At 32.4% G+C, this 20,511-nt stretch overlaps 2 protein-coding genes across 3 annotated transcripts in view; both read right to left on the bottom strand.

The window, feature by feature from the left end:
- The window catches only part of LOC126890667 (mitochondrial protein C2orf69), a 70,417-nt gene that overhangs the window by 40,250 nt on the left and 9,656 nt on the right, over positions 1-20,511 (bottom strand). Inside the window, exons 1-2 of one of the 2 annotated variants that reach the window (XM_050659790.1) lie at positions 5,209-5,348; positions 3,130-3,296 (exon numbers count right to left, since the gene is read on the bottom strand). In XM_050659790.1, coding sequence (XP_050515747.1) covers positions 3,130-3,273 — 144 coding nt within the window. In that variant the 5' untranslated portion in view covers positions 3,274-3,296; positions 5,209-5,348. Of the gene's footprint in view, positions 1-3,129; positions 3,297-5,208; positions 5,349-20,511 lie in introns of those variants that run through there. The other variant, XM_050659788.1, reaches the window with a different exon arrangement.
- Positions 5,273-15,834, bottom strand: LOC126890666 (two pore potassium channel protein sup-9). The gene is made up of 2 exons (XM_050659787.1): positions 15,185-15,834; positions 5,273-5,862 (listed from the first exon to the last, which is right to left on the bottom strand). Exons 1-2 carry the CDS (start codon positions 15,751-15,753, stop codon positions 5,385-5,387), a joined length of 1,047 nt encoding a protein of 348 aa, XP_050515744.1. The 5' UTR covers positions 15,754-15,834; the 3' UTR covers positions 5,273-5,384.

Below are 20,511 nucleotides of genomic sequence, written 5' to 3'. Positions count from 1 at the left end.
GTCAACGATATCTCTTGAAGTTCTGAGAGTCGAAAGGCTCAAAACAATGTGACTTTACTAGGCACTCGTAGTTCTCTTCGACTGGTTTGCGGTATCTCTTTCTAGCACATTGTATCGAGAATATATGATGACATTCAGTGTGAGTATAGGCACGGAAGGGGAGGACTCCTGTCGCAGCTTTACTATGCGTAAGAGTGAAACAGCACTGATCCAAAGAAAAAAGATGATGTCGTCACTTCGCTCTGAATGACACTCCGTCTATCATTATTTAAGTCTATGGGACGACCATGCGGATCATGGGTATTATAATCTTTTCGATGTTGGAACTCGGAATTACTTTTCCTCGTGATTTACTATGGAACCACTAACACGAGAATGTTACTGTCACCATTGCATGTGGTTGTCCTTTAAAAGACAAATCACATGATATGATTTTTTTGTGACGGATATTCTTGAGTTAAAGTTGATTTCATGTAATCGAACGAACTATCTTTCAACAAAGTCGTCCCAGGAACGCAACTCATAAATATTGGCAATATCATTTTAAAGTCTTCTACTTTAAAATGTATAATATGTCTGAATTGCCGACATGAATGAGTCGGATTAAATTAAATTATTATTAGAAGAAATTTTTTACTAAGGAACAACATTTTTGTTTAATTTATAGTCCAGAAACCGAAGCTTTTGACCTCGCAATTTTTACAGAATGGATCGATTTGCTTGAAGACTTGAGAATAAGTAGTGGATACTGTGGATAGTCCAAGGATCAAAATCTATATTATGCTGAAATGCGCTTTTACCATGGGGGTGGTTGACACCCCATCTCTGGGGTGGAAATTTTTTATTATATTTTGACTGCGAAAGTTGACAAAATCATTGTTTCTAAGCAAAAAATGTTCTATACATTTTTTTGATAAAATTAATAGTTTTCGACTTATTCGCTATCGAAAGTGTTTTATCGAAAGTTTTATATTGAAATAATCAATGTTTTTCGATAATACTCATTTACGATTCACTCAATTTTTGCCGTAGTAAAATTTTTTTCAAACCAAATTCTTGGGAATTAAATAACCTACAATTTCGTATTTAAACATTTTTCGGATCTCTGATGCTAATCTTTCTATTCTGAAGAAAATTGCATTTTTTACCAAACTACAAAAATTCGTGATTCGCTTTTAAGTCCAGTTTATTAAAAACTAATCATTCTAAGCCAGTCATGCTTCTAGAATCTATTAATAATACATAAATAAAGACGAATAAATAAGGCCAATGGCTAAAAGCACCGCTAACTTACATTATTATGCTTCTAATTGGATTTCTCCTTTTTTTTTTTCAAAAATATATTGATTTTTTAACCGCAACTTTTTCATTTTTTATCTCAGAAAGTTTGGTAAAAAAGAATTTTGTAGGTTTTTACAAGATCTATAAGCGTATTAATACTAAGTCTTTCTAAAATCCTCAGTCGCAAAAAGAGGTGACTTTGAAAGGATTGGTAAAGGTGGTTTTTGCACGTTATTACAAGTTTTAATTGTCAATAGCTCACTCAATTTTTGCCGTAGAAAAAATTTTTGCATACCAGGTTCTTAGGAATTAAATAAACTATAATTTCATATTTAAACATTTTTTCGTATCTCTGATGCTAATCTTCCTATTCTGAAGAAAAGGCCATTTTTTTCCAAACTACACAAATTCGTTATTCGCTTTTAACTCAATTTTTTTAAAAACTGATAATTTTAAGCCGTTCAAACTTCTAGAACCTCTTAATAATACATAAATAAAGAAGATCAAATAAGGTCAATGACTAATTTTAATTAGGGTGGTGACTAGGAGGTTGCTTCCCATCACTTTTTCACTGAAAAAAATAGGGACTGACATTCTTTTCATTATAAGTCACTTAATTTTTGAGTTAGAGACTTTTTTATTATTGCTGGAAAAAGATATTTTTAAATACTTCAAATTAGTTTGAACAAGTTATCCTCGAAAAATGTATAGTTTTCCCGTCTTTTGACTTTGAAACTACAATATTTAGCATTTGACAAAGAAGAGCTAACGTATAATAAAGTATTGGTCTTAAACTATTGGTCTTAAAGAAATCTAAAAAACGGTTTTGTTCATTGTTTTAAAAGGTACATTTTTGTTAAGAATGGCGCGTTTACATGTATCCAGTAACTGGCGCCAGTCGCACTGGAACGACAGTGCTGGCATTATGTAAACGCTTTTTTGTTCCAGTCCAGCGCTGTCTGCCAGCGCTGTCTCGAATAGAAGGCTGGTCTATTTTTCGTGCCAGTGGCACTCGTCCGCGTCCCCTCTAACCCCGTGCCAGTGGTTGTAGGCACGTGTAAACACAGCGTTCCAGTCGCTGGCGCTGTCGTACCTGTGGTTTCAGTGGCCGTATTAGGAGTTTTAATAAGAGTGCCAGTGAGATTGGCGCCAGTTACTGGATACGTGTAAACGAACCTATCCAGCGCTGTCTTAGTCAAGCACTCGCATTCCAGTGAGACTGGCGCCAGTTACTGGATACGTGTAAACGTTACTTAAAGCCGTTTTGATAAAACCAAAACGTTTGGAGTTATTAGCAGAAAACTTATTAAAAACATTGATTTTTTCGATATAAAACTAACACTTTCGATAGCGAATAAATCGAAAACTATTAATTTTGTCAAAAAAATGTATAGAACGTTTTTTGCTTAGAATGAATGTTTTTACCAACTTTTGTGGTCGAATCATAATAAAAAATTTCAACCCCCGAGATGGGGTGGCAACCACCCCCATGGTAAAAGCGCCTTTCGGCATCATATAGATTTTGATCCTTGGACTATCCACTAATTATTCTCAAATTGTCAAGCAAATCGATCCATTCTGTAAAAATTGCGAGGTTTCGCTCTATTTCAAGCTTCATTACTTGGACCATTAGTAATATTTTGTATTTTGATAACGACGTCCGATGTGAACGTCAATAAAATCAGTTTTAAGTTATATTGTGGCTTATTTCCCATTTAGAATAATAAATTACATAAATGCCACAAAGAAATAAACAAGTGAAGGGTCCAGGACTGTAATAGCTCAATGTTCTTATGTATCTAGTAGGATGGCGCTTACTGTTATAATATTTTGAAGAAAATTCATTACCTGAACATCTCCGCCGAAGAATACACAGAGACTTGAGTTTTCGGTAACATTTTGAGGTCTGCAATACACTATATCGTTGCATCTTTGTTCGTAACCAGAAATATTAGTTAATCGTACAATATCCGGTAGCTGTTTGCTGGTCATAGATTTAAAACTTGATAAAATATCTGCAAAGTAAAATAATATAATGATAAATTGGTTTTTTAATACAAGTTGCTGAAATGAAAAATATTGGTTTGTATGTGCTTTAATTTTAATTTTAATTTTTTATTTAAAAACATACCTAAGCTGTGCCTTTGTTACAACAAGTCACAAAATATTAGACTAACGAGCAAATTTTCTCTATTAACAATCTTAAAACGAATGTTTGTTGAATTCTCCTCAATGGTATTCCTCATTTTTTTTAACTGCTTAAACATAGCAGGTCTTCAAACTATTTGCACTAATACAAACAGTTTTGCACTAACTCGACAGGTTTAGTTTTTTTGAGTCTTCTCACTATTCTAGGCTGATTCAGGAGTTTAATAGCCCCTACATTTGCATAGTTTACACAAATTCACATACTTGGGCTCCCTGATCACCAAGGACAACGTCATGACGGAAGAAATCAAGCGAATGATAATCCTAGCAAACAAATGCTATTTTGGACTGACGAGACATATATGAGAAGCAGAAACTTAAGTCAAAAAACAAAAATAACCATATACAAAACCCTTATACAACCAGTGTTGACATATGGATTGGAGACATGGACCATCTCCAAGGCAGATGAAAACCTTCTGCTTATATTTGAACGAAGGATCCTGAGAGGAATATTCGGTGGCATCTGTGAAAATGGTATTTGTAGGAGGAGGTACAACTACGAGGTATACCACAGATATAAACATATATTTGGTGGTAAAGACGTAGTATCTCTTATAAGAATAGGAAGACTAAGATGGACAGGACATCTTTTAAGATCACAGCATAACAACCCTCCTAGTAAGAATCCTTATGTCACAACCTGTGGGAAGTAGAAATAGGGGTAGGCCAAAACTTAGATGGAAGGATGGTGTATATGAGGATGGAAGAAAAATAGGCGCAGCAAACTGGCAACGGTTGGCAATGGATAGGACTGACTGGCGTAATAGACTTGGGAAGGTCGAGGCTCTTTCATATGGCTGTAGCACCATTGATGATGATGATGATGATGATGATGATGATGACGTTTTCATAGTTATGAAGTATATTTTCATGCTTCTGTGCAAATACTGTAATCACATCAGCGACCATTTCCTCGCCTTTTGTTTCCTTTTGCTTCGATTTCATCATCAACTGCTAATATATTTATATTATTAGCAAACGTAGCGCTTGGGGTTGTGTTTAATACTGGTATATCGTAGGTGTACAGCAGATAAAGTAATGGACCTAAAACACTACCTTGGGGTACTCCAAAACTTATTGTTCTCAAGTTAGAGTAATATCTTCATATTTTATTCTAAATAATCTTTTACTAATATACGTTTTTAGTAATTGACTATGTTCTTTAGGTAAAAGTAAATCCAGTTTGTATTCTAATCCATCATGGCAGACTTTATCAAAAGCCTGGGTAACATACAGAAAAACTGCGGAACATACTTTTCTTCATATTAGAACTTTTTCTATTTGACCAGTGATTCTGTGGATCTAGTCTAGTGTTACGTGATTATTTCTAAACCCAAATTGATGTAGATGTAGAGGTATAATACATTATTTGTGATCTATTATAAGTTTTAAGGTTTCTCTAAGAAGGAACAGCAATTCAGTCGAAACAAAGCAGTTGAAGACCCCGTTCTCATGACAGGCGCTTAACCCGCGTTTTAATAACCCGCGATTACAACTACATACATTTTACTGAAGACCGTTCACATGCTAACGCGCGTTTTAGGTCATTAAAACGCCCGTTTTTTCGTCTGTGCATCTTTTTGTCGTCCGAAAATTGACAAAAATAATTAGATATAATTTACAGTATAGATAATTGTGTCATTTGTCAGGTTCACACATTTTAATTTACGTAAAAACATAGATAATATAATTAGTTCACAATAAAAAAGAAATTACCTCAAAATCCTTGTACTTTTGTACTTAAAAAAACTTGATTACGGGTAGATCAAATGCACTTAAATGTTAATGAAATTGATATTTATTGTTTCTGACGTTTATAAAAATATATAAAAGTTTTATCTTAAATTGTACACCTAATAATACTTTTGTTCGCCACTGCACTATTTTAGAATTCAGTAGTACTCTTCTTGTTCACCACGCATTTTTTTACAGCACTCAAGAATCCTAAGTCTAGTATCTTCTACACACTGCGTAAAATCTTCTCTGATATTCTTCACTTTTTCTCTGATTTCTTCCCTCATCAGATTATAACACATGGCTACAAGTCCTAAACCGAAAAATATGTAGATGTAACTCAGAACTAACTTGGAATGTCCTTCTGCTTCGTTGTCAACAGTGCTAGTTCCAGGCACAAAATCGTCCATTCCAGGCACAAAATCGCCCATTCCAATCTTGCACAGACTCGTAACGCAGAAGTAAACGCTGTCGAGAAATCCCCAACCCTCCCAGGCACTGAAAATAGCAGCACCAGCTATCACATATATAATCATCACCCAAATGCAAGCGCTAGAAGGCACTATAATCCGTTTTGGAATCTCCTCCGTTTCTTCAGGCTGAGTTGAGCATTTGTACATTTTTCTGTATATCCACCTAAAAGTTAAAAAGTACAGGTTAGTTATACAGAAAAGATAATCTTCCAACAGAGTTTGTTAATTTTGTAATTCTTAAAGAAAATGTTAGTCCAGAGAAATAAGGTAAAAAGTAACCTGTTGGGGATTTTGACCCCGCCAGTTATCTGACAGGATTTTAAGCTTTATAGATGACGCTATGGAAAAAAAGCTATGGACTATAAAAAGTGATTGTCGTAGGACAACTATTTTTTTTTTTTTTTTGGGAATGACAGCTTTAGAGTTAATTCGATTCGGGGGGCCACCACCATCGGCTGGCTCAGGTTTCTACGTTTCAGTGTCTTCAGAGCGCCTGTGGTGTATCTCGAAGCGAACTAAATCCGGCTGTCTCACTAGGCATATTAATAAAATATTAAATATTAGTATAATATACATATATAGTTTCCGTCAAGTGATTTACGATGACGCTATTTTGATAAAACCTCAAAAATGCAACTTGAGTAATAGAAAATCATAGCACGGAAAATCCGTAGCACGGATAATCCGCACCCGGATAATCGGGGTTCTACTGTATAATATGTAACATGCGTAAATAGGTATATGTGAGGAAAAATATTTCGTTTCAATTTTTTTTCACCATCTTGCTTGAAATATCCGCTCTTAACCATAGGCGTAACCAGGGGGGTTCGGGGGTTATAACCCCCCCATTGGGATGTACTTTGAGCTATATACGCTTAACACCATAGCCCTCAGAGACCTTCCAGTAGTTGTAACCCCCCCCCTTAGGCTCATCCTGGTTACGCCTATGCTCTTAACAAATTTCTATGTTGCCAGGATCAAAAAGTCAAAACGTTTGTTTTTTGTTTTTTCTTAAACTAATTTTTTTGCATCGGACAAATTTTTTTAGGTTTTTGGATCATTCCAAATAGAAAATATCTTAAGTGACTTTTCTGCAAATGTGAAGTTTTCGAGATATAAGCGATTGAAAATTTAAAAATTGCAAAATCGGCCATTTTTAACCTTCAAAAACTATGTAAAACACCGAAAATTTCAATGATACCAAGGTACGTAGATGACAAAAATATTTTTGTTACAAAAATATTCAAAAAAAGTAATAAAATACGAAAGAAAGCAATTTTGTTTTTGCCCCATAACTTTTTTCCACGGGGATATAGGTATAGTTAATAGTATATGTAATCCTTGATATAAAAAAACTTCCTTCCTTGCTCTTTAAAATGACGTTTAACAGAAGTCTCTAGGATTTATAGTTTCCGGAATATGATTTTTCAAAATTCGCCACTCAGCATTTTTTGGCCATTTTCACCATTATTTCACAAATATTATTCTACGCAATTATAGGTAGATGCAATGGTACATTTAGTAGAAAGAAAAGACAATCGACATTAAAATGGTCTATCGTATAAGGTTGTACGACTATTTTTAAGCAAGTTATGGTTTTTCAAAGTTTTTTACTTTTAACGATTTTTGATATGTTTATTTGTGATTATTTTTAAATATCTCATTATAACTTTTTTCTTGTACCGGGTGTCCCAATAAGAATGGCTCTCAGCCATATTTCAGGAACCGTTTATAGTACAGCTTTGGGAAAAATATTTATAACAAAAGTTACCTTGAGAAAAGCCTGAAAATTATTTTTATAATTGTAAGTCTATTGCTATAACGCATAATTAAATATCAAAAATTAAAAAATCAAAATTTTACAAAATTTGCCTAATGAAAGGGCACTGGAAATTCGATCATCGTATTCTTCATACAATTTTGCGCATATTTGATTTTATAAGTTTAAGTCTACCTTTGCAAATAAGAGGTGGGGGTGAGTGGGAACCTTGTGAAAAAATGGCTGTAAGTCCGGTTCTGCTAAATCGATTTTTGCAAACTTGGTCTTGTTGAAAACAGCTCTTTTTGTCAATGTAAAAGTTTTAATTTCGAAATAGCCTAATAAGTAATATGCCAGCTAGGAGCCGTTATTTAATTTTTTTTTGAAATCTAGTTTTCTTTGGAAAATATTAAATACAAGTATGCGTTTTTAATCCTGTGTTACAAAATTAGACCAAATTAGCAACAGAACAGCGAAAACCGCATGTCGATACCTTTTTTCTATCTCGAGATATCTTACGAAACATGTAAATTTAAAAACATAACAAAGTTAATGAAAAGTAGTGTGCTATGGAAAAAACAAAGAAACATTTTCCAGATGTCAACGTATATAATAGGGCTTCTTAACGCTTCTCATTTGTTTCGAGCCTCTGTCATATGTCATAGATATCTCAAGAAACGTGGAAATTTTAAAAGTAACTGTTACTGTCACCGGTAAACGACGTTAAAGAAATCAAAGTGCAAATAAAACAAGTAGTGTGTTATGGAAAAAACAAATTTTCACATTCAAACAGTTTCCAGATGTCAACGTATATAATTAGTTAAAACAACAATAAGACACACAACACTAAAATATAACAAAAAAATAAAAAACTACTTAGTGACGATGTAAATGTTCAAATTGTTGCCAATCATTTTCGATGCAAGCATTTACTGTTTCAAGAGTAGATTGAAGAACAGTCTCAATTTCTGCTTTCGAAATGCTTTGAATGGCATTTCGTATTCTCTGAATCATGTTTTCTCGAGTTGTAAGCCTAGTTGAAAAAAAAGGTCTTTAATCCATCCCCATAAATAAATATCTAAAATAGTTAAATCTGGTGATCTGGCTGGCCAAAAAAATAGGCTTCCACGTCCTATCCATCTATGAGCGAATGTCCCATCTAAAGAATCTCTAACTAATCTACAGAAATGCGGCGGGAAACCATCGTGCATGCAAGAAAGGAAACCAATAAGGATGTTGATCCAAATATTCAATGTGACAATGATTATGAATTAGTATCCGCCGATTCAGAAACTGATGATTCTGATAAACAGTTGATAGGTAAAAACCGAACGTATTTTTGATTAATTAAAAATAAAGGCTGTCAAAAATCTTCATAATTTTATAATTTTCTTTGTTGGCATTAACGACAATTTCTAATTTTTGAGCCACTGTGCAGATACACAGAATTGTTAAAAATAAAAATAATCAGTTTTTTGTGTTTCTTGAAAAATCAAGTTAATATCATTTATGCCGTTTTGGCTTGACAGCGCCGATATGATATATTAAATTATAGACATATATATTTATATTACATAACATTCAATATAATCGAATGTAATCGAATTAAATTGAACCCAATATATTCGAATCTATAAGAAGTATTCACTTCTGTCGGCACTCCGTCAGTGCCACGCTCTAATTTTTTTCCATAGCACACTACTTGTTTCCACTTTGATTTCCTTAACTTCGTTTACCGATGACAGGAACAGTTATGTTTAAAATTTACACGTTTCTTAAGATATCTCGAGATAGAAAGAAGGTATCGACATGCGGTTCTCGCTATTATGTTGCTAATTGGGTCTAGTTTTGTAATACAGGATTAAAAGTGCATACTTATATTTAATATTTTCCAAAGAAATCTAGATTCCTGAAATTATAGCTTTTTCATTGGCGATAAAGAGCTGTTTTCAACAAGACCAAGTTTGCCAAAATCTATTTATCAGAACCGGACTTACAGCCATTTTTTCATAACAAGGTTCCCACTCACCCCCACCTCTTATTTGCAAAAGTAGACTTAAACTTGTGAAATCAAATATGCACAGAATTTTATGAATACTATGATGATCGGATTTCCAATGCACTTTCATTAGGCAAATTTTGTAAAATTTTGATTTTTTTTATTTTTGATATTCAATTACACCCTCTAGCGGTGGAATTACAATTATGAAAATAATTTCCAGGCTTCTCCCGAAGCAAATTTTGTTACAAATATTTTTTTCTCAAAGCTGAACTATAAACGGTTCCTGAGATATGGCTGACAGCCATTCTTATTGGGACACCCGGTACATTTAGATATATATTGTCGAATAAAAAAGAAAGCTTATTTTTTAAACAAACATTTTTAAACAAGATATCCGTAGGATATCCAAGGTTATCCGTAGTTTGAGAAAAATTTTGAAATTTTTGAAATTATCATCGGTTTAACGCATTTCAAACGTAGAGCCTTTCTTAAAGAGAATAGGGCAAGGAGAGGGTAAGTTGACGAAAATGATAACTAAAGAGAAAACTTGAATTCTTGGGAAAGATGGTGAGAAGTAGCAAATATTAAATACCGCAATTAATACTCAACGAAAGGATAGAGAAAAAGAAAGAAATACATTGTTACATGCGATAGTAACACAAGATGGAGAAAGCGACAAATTGTCATGCAGGCTACCAGCGTCTAAATCTGGGGACAGTACTGAATGAAGATGTCATGAGTCATGGTCTAGTCAACTTTGGAAACTTTAGAAGCATACATTGTTGATCTAGTGTATGTATAGATCGTCTCAAACCCTTTTTTCAGTGTGTCACAGATTATCGAATTCTCGCTAATGCATTACAGTTAGAAGTGACAGGAAAAAACGTACATCTGTGATTATTATACATTCAACTTAGAAAATTATGTATTCCTTGACGGGTATTTGTATATTAAAGCGGATGTATACTTATATAGTATTTTTACTACAAAAGCGATATTACATAGGTCAAAATTTTTGACGTAAGAGAACTGTCAAAACATTAGAATGTGACTTTTCATTATTGCCATAAGAGAACGTATTGACGTAAGAGAACTGTCAAAACGTTAAGAGGATCGGTACGTATTTTCGGCTGCAATGCTATTCAAATGGGGATTCATTTTTTTCGAATCCTGAGAAAACTAATATGTATTTTTGAAAAATTTAAACGCAGAATAAAAGACTACGTTATTAGCGAGGGCCGAAAGTCCCTGAGAACTTCTATAATGTTTATTTTAATAAGTTACAGAGGTGAAAAAACTAAGAGAAAATTTAGTGTGATTTTTAATTTCAAATATCTCATTCAAAATAAACTTTTTATTTATTCTAAGGGACTTTCGGCCCTCGGTAATAATTTAGTCTTTCATTCTGCGTTTAAATTTTTCAAAAATATTTATTGGTTTTTTCAGGATTTGAAAAAAATGAACACAATGCCGTGGTAATATTTTCCAAATCTGTCTTTGTCTTAAAACGCACTCAACCGAATATAATATTGTCAGCATATATTGTCAGTCAGACAGTGACAATCAGTGACAATTTTAAATATTTGACATTGCATCGGGAATATTTTGAGAAATTGATTAAATATTATTGATATATAGTGTATTTGATAAATAATTGATTTAAGACGTGAACTTAATAAAAAGTTATTTATTGTGTATTATTTGTGGAAGATCCAAGCAGAGAATACATCAGATATATCCTGTGATCCAAGTATTTTGTTGTTAGAGATGTTCAAAATTGTAAGCGTTCCAAAATAACAACATATTATTAAAAAATCACTTTAACACTTTTCCTCTTTTCTCGATTGATTATTAGTTTTTGTTGTACAAATAAATTATTACAATCACTGAAAACATAGTTAGTGAAAAAATTATCACATTTATTAACTGAATTAATAATTTGCAATTATAAAAATAACAGTTATCCAAGAACATTCAAAAGCCATCTCTTTAAATTAATTATGACATTTTCAAGTAGAATGACATTCTAGTAATGTTTACATATCCACACCAGTGTGAATTTTACTACACGTAATTTGCCGTGTAAAGACAGAAAAAGTAGGGATACACGTAAAATATTTGCGAATTATGTACCCATAGCCTTAAAACGTTATAATAAACATGGCAATAATGAAAAGTCACATTCTAATGTTTTGACAGTTCTCTTACGTCAATACGTTCTCTTATGGCAATAATGAAAAGTCACATTCTAATGTTTTGACAGTTCTCTTACGTCAAAAATTTTGACCTACGTAATATCGCTTTTGTAGTAAAAATACTATAGATGTATAATTGGTTGGAGATTACAATAGGTACTCTTCACAGATAACCAATCAATGACGCGAATGAGGATAATTTGACACAAAAATAATCGATGATATCGTAAAATGACAATTGTAATTTCTCGGTTAGTATTTTTCAGCGACGTAAATGTAGATATTTTATGTCATTGGTATATTCGGACATTGTATACGCTACGAGCTTCGCTGGTATCGCCACCTACCTAACGGGTTACTAGAATAAATTTCGCCGGAAATTTCGCTGGAAAGAAAAAAGTGTTGCCTATCCTCTGTGAGTTTCGCTGGTATGGCTGGTATCGCCATCTAACGGATGACTAGTGTTCCTGTTTCGGTCGGAAATTTAAAGAGGATAGGAGAAAAGCAAATAATAATTGTTTCAAACTTATTATTTAATTCTTATCGTGTAATATTTACAACGTAAAGAAGTAATTGGATTGTTATCAATCATTAATATCGGTAAGAACAGAATTTATTATTCATTATGATTAATTTTAAGATTTTGCTTATGGTTTTGAAGTTTATGTTGACAGTTAATATTAGAAAAAAATAATGTGTGTGTACTTTGTACGCACGTAAGAAGTTATACTTCTATTATATGATTTCTTAAAAATAAATATACTTTAAACAGTTTGTTTTAATTTTTTTTTAAACACCAAACTAATTTTGTGCTTACCGCTTTCAAAAAAATAAAAAAAGTATAGGATTACACTGGATTCGAACTCACGACCTCTCGATTTCTGGCCGAATTAGTCGAGGCATTGAAGCACAAAAAAAGGCCTTACTCTCGATTTTTGGCGCAGTAAGACGGATTTTAATGCAGTTTGGTGCGTTGGATTCGTGAGAATGTCAGGAAATTTTGTGAACTATTGTAATGAATAAGAAATCTGAAATTGCATTTGTACATAAGAAAAATTCATTTCAAAAGTGCATTTTGAAATAGGCAATTATTATAAATTTGCAACCCGGTAAATAGTTGGGCAACATCCCGATTAATTATTTTAATTATTTTTAATTAGTTTTAATCATCTATAAGTCCATATAATAATAGTCTAAGATGTCAATAACCATTAATAAACAAAAAAAATTTCCTTACGTGGGAATTGAACCAAGTACTAACGGGTCCGTAGCTAAATACACATACCGCTAATCTACGAAGACACTTGCTAGACAACGGCGATATTAGGTATAAACAAACAAATTGGTAAGTAAAAATTGTAAAGAAAATTCATACATACTTAAATGTATTATAAAATTAATATATTCCTAAATTTTAGAAGAAACATTCGTAAATAGGTAATATTAATATCTATTAATGTTACTAAATGAAATATAAATATTTTGACGTTTCACAATTTGACAATTCACTTTTAACTGCAGTGCCTTAAAATTTTTAAAGCAGCGCTGCTTTAAAGTAGCATTTTTAATGCTCCTATGGAGTGCTATAAATTGCATTTTCAACACGTTTGTAGAAAAATATATTTAAAAACACTAATATATTCTTTCCACACCTTTTCTGGACTGATAAATACATAAATTAAAACATTTAGTAACGAACTCCATACTGCCTGTGTGCGCAGATTACTAAAATTTCACCCTCAATGAAATCGCGCCTAAAGAAGTATAACTTCAAAAAGGCAGTATAACTATTAACTAACCTTTGTTGTTTCTCTTCCCACAAATTTTAACACGCAACAACCATACATTACATAACCAAACCGTCAACCGTCCACACCACAGCTGTGCTACAGCTGCCATATTGGATAATTTGTGACATGTCATTTGAACATCCAATCAGAACAAAGTTATAATGCGCATGCGCCGGGATCATAGGTTTTAACATATAAAAATTCACCCTCATATCGCCCGTAAAGAAGTATAACTTCAAAAATTTATTCTGCAAAAAAGTATAATAATTTAATATAATTATAGTATAATACTTCTTAAATATTAACGCATATAATCGCATTTATTGCACTTAAATAATTAATTAAGAGAGTAAACGTAAAATTTCGGGCCAACTATTTTTAAATGCATTACTTTTGTTCGAATCCTGAGAGAACCAATAAGTGTATTTGAAAAATTTAAACGCAGAATGAAAGACTACATTATTATCGAGGTTCAAAAGTCCCTGAAAATTTCTGTTTATTTTAATCCGTTACAGGGGTGAAAAAAAAGCGAAAATTTAGTGTGATTTTTAATTTCAAATACATATCTCATTCAGAAGAAACTTTTTGTTTATTCTAAGGAATTTTCGGCCCTCGCAAATAATGTAACTTTATGCTTAGCGACAGGAAATCTGTCGAATACACAGTTACTACTGTAACCAGTATTTTGGCAGTCTTTAATACAACAACCTTCGTGAGACAGTTAGTAAAAATTATATGCAACTCTTAATGCAGAACGTCAAATCTCCAGTAAAAATTTACAGACTTGTCACTACTGGCGCTCGCGAATTTTTAATTATCCCCTCTACCTACGAGCTCAGAGCGTATAGTGAAACTTGATTTTATATTTATTTATTTTTACATTAATAGTTATTTATGATATAAGTGTTAAAAGTAAACGTTTAAGGCACGCATGTGAAAGTTTGCAGAATGAGCGATAGCGAGTTCTGCAATTCACATGAGTGCCTTAAAAATGTACTTTTTAACACGCATATCATACAATATTTTTTCTACAAACGTAATTACAGGACAATATCTACAAAAACTTTTACTTGAACGTGACTGACATTCAATTTTTATATTTTTTGACATTACATCAAAATTGTCTACACGGTCAATACGAACTAAAGTGCCTTAAAAATATTTTAAAGCACTAGTGCCTTAAAGTAGCATTTTTAACGCTCGTATGGAGTGCTAAAATTGCATTTTTAACACGGTTTTAGAAAAAATATTTTAAATATTAATATTCTAACAAATATTTGTATAAATATTGATGTTTATATAAAAATAAATATTCCTGACAACCGTCAGATTTAACTAAAATGTCATGTAATGATTTGCGACATACTTAAAATTCTATATGACGTCAAAATTAATGATGCACTGAAAAAGGGTTTGGGATCAACTATATGCATTCATGTTTTAAAAGTAAGCTCTTGAGACAACATAAAATAACATTTGCTAATATCCTTTGAGTTCTTAGGAATAAAAATATGAGAAAATACTTGAAATACTCGTACTTCACTTGTTCCTTGAACCGAAATTCGGTCAAGAGTTACTAAATGAACATCAAAAATTAAAGCCAACAGGCTTACTGTTTAATTTATAAAGATTAAAGCAATGGTTATAGGTATGGAAATATTAAAAATTAATATTATTTTTGATGTTCACTGTATAATGTATATCCTAATAAAACTAAATTTTTCCATTAAGGAACTTACCTGAAACTTCCAGCTAGAGCATCCCCAACATTCAGAAAGAACAAAACATACAGCGGTATACCAAAAAGCGCATATACAACAGTTGCTATTTTTCCGTAAGAAGTTCTTGGCACTAAATTTCCATAACCAATCATTGTTATAACACTTAGAGAATACATCAAGGCTGCCGAAAACGTCCACATATCGTTCACTGACCTTTCGCTATATCCATACTTAAAGATCTCGACAACTTTTTCCTGATAGCTTTTTAACACTGCATCGGAATCAGAAAAAAAGCTGTCCACATCGAATATGTTGTGTTTGAGTGCAACTTTGTACAGCTTTACCAGATATTCCTCTCTCTTTTCATTGATTTGTACAGGTTCTATATTTACCCCTTTCTGTTCAAGGGTCATGAAACTAACAGCTCCCACTAAGGTGTAACCGAAAACTAACGCTCCCAATCCGACTTGGGTACACATAAAGGCGATGACTTTTCGGCAACAATCTTTGATTTTCGCTCTTGGGTCATTGTCGCTAACCGAAGAAGAACCTCTACTTCGAGAACTTCCCTGATAGTATTCCTCCATGGCTGTATTTCTGATATAAAAACTAATAAACAAGAAAGAAACTACTCACAAGTGTACAAGAGTTATTTTTAAGCGTAACACATGCTTTGGATCTTCGCCAAGTCAATACAACCAAGTCAGTGGTGTAACGACGTTTTTTGAAAGATATTCTTGAGATTTGAGAGAGCGAGGCAAAAATTTTTTAAACTTAAAAAAACAAAAAAAAATACGTATCTTTACAATTATTTTTATTGAGATTTAACCACAATTTAAGCTTAAAATAAGTTTATTTTGGCGTTTAGATTTCTACTTCCATATTTTGAGAACGATTTCCGAAGTGGAAATTGAAAGGTCAAAATAAACGTATTTTAAACTGAAATTGTGGTTAATCCCCAATAATAATAGTAAATACTATACTATGTTTTAAAACTAGGAGGAGTAAACTAAAAAAAAAAACAGATTCGCGCCCAATAATGTCACTAGAAAAATAACCAGATTCATCTTCTTTTTTAATTAATCACGTCGGCCTTCGACGGTAATCGATAAATAATATACACTCACGGACAAAAATATTGCATATTTTGAAATTAACATGTGAAATAAAAATTTTTGTGCTGCCCCCAGTGTCATAGGAATAGGATTTCTTTTCCGAATGTGATGTTTTGAAGTATGTATCATATAAATTGTATAATCGGATTTAAATTTGAATAAAGGGCCTATTAGAAATATCTCGAGAACTAAAGGTAAGAGAATCATGAAAATTGGAATACAGGGGTTTTGAGGTATGAATTCCTTAATGAAAATATTTTGGTCTCTTTCCTACTTCCGGTTATACCGGAAGTTGATCGTAACTTTGTTTTTTTAAATGGGACACCCTGTATATTTTTACACTTTTGGATTCTGCTCGATATCTCCTTTCTTATAATATAAGGTTCTGTAATATTATACAGGGTAGTTTAAAAGATAATTACGGTTTTTTATAAATGTAGCAAACTTGACACCCTGTAGAATTGTACTGATTTGATATCAAAAACTCCATTTATGGTCAAATGATTTTTAATATATTCTTTTATTATTAAAAATGATTAATATAACGAAATATTTAATTTTAGTATACAGGGTTGGTCGAAACTCGGAATGAGTATTTTCTGAGTTTTCTTAAATTGAACACCCTGTATTTTAGTATTGTAATGAAATGATATTTTATAGTACTTTTTTATTTCTTACGCATTTCCTATACCTAACTGCTTTAATTTGTAAGTTATTCGTAGTTCTTTAAGCCAAACATTAATTGCAACAAAGATTACGTGAAATTTTATTAGGTTTGCCGTGAAAATATTCAATCATAAATAATTTTTTGAAAATAAATACGTGTTAATCTAGCTAGATTATCCTTAATTTATTAATATTGTTGGTGAATTGGTGCATAAAATATTAATAAAAACAAACCATATTCTACCTAGTTGGCTATGGCTTTGACACTAAACTTGATTAAACATTAGAACATTATGTTATTTTGATTATTTCATTCATAGGAGATTCTGACCTACAGAAATCTGAATTAAATCGATAATTTTTGATAATCTCCCGTCGTTAAGTATATTACGTCAGATGCCCTTCGTTGCTACGAAAAAATAGATTCAGTGACATTAATGACAATTAATGTTTTAAAAATTATAAAAGTGATGACTTTCAATCGTCAAATATTTATAAAAACTGTGTGTTTAATGGTACTTACATAAATAGATTACAATAAAATTTTGGTTTTGAACAGTTTTATTCATGAAATAATCGCAACAAATTGCACTCGACCTCTGAAATTAATATAGAATTTTTGCTCTCGTGACTCACTCGGGAAAAATTCAATAATTTCAGAGCTCTTGTGCAATTACTACTGATAGTTCCAGTTGCTTTGTTACCATTACTAATATAAATGTTTGTAATGGGGAACTGATTAGTAAAGTTTTTGTTCTAGGAGAGTATAATAAAAATGTACTACTAGCAATAAGAATTTATCACCTGCAACTCCCTGGTAGACGACAACCAAGAAGAGAAACTTTTAAGTTTACTAGAATAGTTTCGACGTACTAGACACTTAGATTACGAGAACGTTCATACTAATATGCAGATTCTCAGTGACACTGACATTTAATTCATTTAAATCATTTACAATAGTTTTTGTTCGATCAAATTTCTCGTAATCTAAATGTCCAGTTCGTTGAAACCACTCTAGTAAATTTTGAAAAGTTTTGTCTTTTTGGTTGTCATCTATCATGGAATTGCTGATGATAAATTCTTATTGCTAGTAGCACATTTTTATTTGTTATACTCTCCTAGAACAAAAAAAAAACATCTGAATCAGTTCCTCATTAGAAATATTCGTATTAGTAATGGTAGCAAAGCAACTGGAACTTCAAAAATAGTAGAATGTTTTAGCAAAGCAAATGTTTAAGCATATTTAGTGTCGAAGTCATAGCCAACTAGATAGAATATTGTATGTTTTTATTAATATTAAACACACCAACAATCTTAACTACGTAGGTATTTTGATATATCAACCAGTATTAATAAATTAAGGGTCAGTTGAGATTAATTTGTGTTTGTTTTCGAAAAATTATTTATGATTAAATATTTTCACAGCAAACCTAATACAATCTCACGTAATTTGTGTTACAATTAATGTTTGGCTGAAAGATCTACGAATAACTTATAAATTAAAGCAGTTAGGTATAGGGAATGCTTAAGAAATAAAAAAGTACTATAAAATATCACTTCATTACAATACAAAAATACAGGGTGTTCTATTTAAGAAAACTCAGAAAATACTCATTCCGAGTTTCGGCCAACCCTGTATACTAAAATGAAACATTTCGCTATATTATTAATTTTTAATAATAATAGACCATATTTAAAATCACTTGAACATAAATGGAGTTTTTGATATCAAATCAATACAATTCTACAGGGTGTGAAGTTTGCTACAAAATTTATAAAAAAACCGTAATTATCTTTTAAACTACCCTGTATAATATTACAAAACCTCATATTTTAAGAAATAAGACATCGTGCAGAATCCAAAAATGTAAAAATATACAGTGTGTCCCATTAAAAAAAAAACGAAGTTACAAATCAATCTTACCTTTAGTTCTCGAGATATTTCTAATAGGCCCTTTATCTGCCTCATCCTGTATAGTATAGTGGCCAATATAATTTTTAGATTGAATCAAAAGGATCGTTTAAACACAGCGATAAATCAAACAACTTATCAAGGTCAATCGAGTTGTTGCAACTTATCATTGTGTGTAAACGGTGCATCGCACAACTTATCAAAGTTGGAGTTGGGTTGAAGGTGGTATCGCATTGAATCGCAGCGTCTAAACAGCGTTTCAACTTGTCATCACAACTAGTTGCTGTGACTTATCGTTGTGTTTAAACGACGCTTAATATTGATCAAGGTAAGTATTCACTATTCTACCGAGATGAAGATCTGCGTCATGTCATGGTGCATTAACACGAATTTGTTATCCAATATGGCTGGCAAATGGCAAAACATGATCTTCTAAAATGTTTTTAATGTACATATCAGCTGCCATTCACCCAATCACATCCACAAGATCTCCTTTCCAAGAAATACCACTCCATAGCACTTTTCCGCCACCACCAAAATTAAGACTATGTATGAGGTTACATCTGGCATAGCGTTCATCATAATGGAAGCAAGATTTACAAAACTTCGTCTACAGAAGAGTTGGCGAACAGTATGTCAGTTGTAACCTCATACTTCATACAGAGCGTATGTGACGGCATAGTGCTACGGAGCGGTATTGCTTTGAAAGGACATACCGAACACGTGGAGATGATTAGGCGAATGCCAACTGATATGTACAGTTACGGTCATTGTATAGTTTACAGGCTTACGTATCTAGGAGCCGATTTTTTAAATTTTTACCTCGTTTAAACGCACCTTTTACGTCAAAGTGACGTTGCCAGTGGTGTACCTAGCTAGAATAGGTTGATTAAAATTAAAAAATCTAAATATTTTACAAAATTTAACAAAATGGAAAGTATAGAAAGAAGTTTTTTGAATAAAATGGATTATGGTCTTAATAACGAAAATAAAGAAGTCTGGTTTTAAAATATGCATTTTATTTTAAATCTATTTTATATTAAATAATGATAAACAATGATAAATAATAAAAAAATAATTAATATTTGGTGGAAGCCCCATTCTTGTCAATACAACTTTGCAGTCTTCTGTTCATAGATAGCACCAATCCCCTCATGTTATAGTTAACAAGCTCTTCCCATGCCTGCTCAATTGCTTCCCATAATTCAATTCTGTTCCGTGGTCTAGGGTTTCTTTCATTTAGTTTCTTTGTTAACTCTGCCCACACATTTTCGACGGGGTTAAAGTCTGCACTACGGGACGGCCACGGAATAACATTAACATCAATTTCTTCTAGCCATCCTCGAACAATTCTACTCGTATGCACCGGGCAATTGTCATGTTGGAAGATGAAGTCGTTGTTGGGGAATCTCTGGATCACCGATGGCAACATTGTATGCTCAAGAATATGTTTGTAATGTAATCCTGTTAACTTCTCTTCTACATGATAACAAACGCCCGGACCTTCAGCACTTATCCATCCCCATACATTGGCCGAGAATCCTCCACTATTTCTTAAATGATGCGTATATTGTTCATCATACCTTTGATTTCTCGGCCTATAAACTCTTACCCGACCATTGCTATATGACTGAAATACTTTTTCATCGGAA

The sequence above is a fragment of the Diabrotica virgifera genome, chromosome 8, assembly GCF_917563875.1.
Source record: "Diabrotica virgifera virgifera chromosome 8, PGI_DIABVI_V3a".
Classification (NCBI taxonomy): domain Eukaryota; kingdom Metazoa; phylum Arthropoda; class Insecta; order Coleoptera; family Chrysomelidae; genus Diabrotica; species Diabrotica virgifera.
This window is presented reverse-complemented; position numbering and strand designations above follow the sequence as displayed.

Coding starts and splice junctions, on each gene's coding strand:
- LOC126890666 (XM_050659787.1), bottom strand. CDS start 15,753: ATGGAGGAATACTATCAGGGAAGTTCTCGAAGTAGAGGTTCTTCTTCG. Junction 5,863..15,184: donor GCTCTAGCTGGAAGTTTCAG/GTAAGTTCCTTA, acceptor TTTAACTTTTAG/GTGGATATACAGAAAAATGT.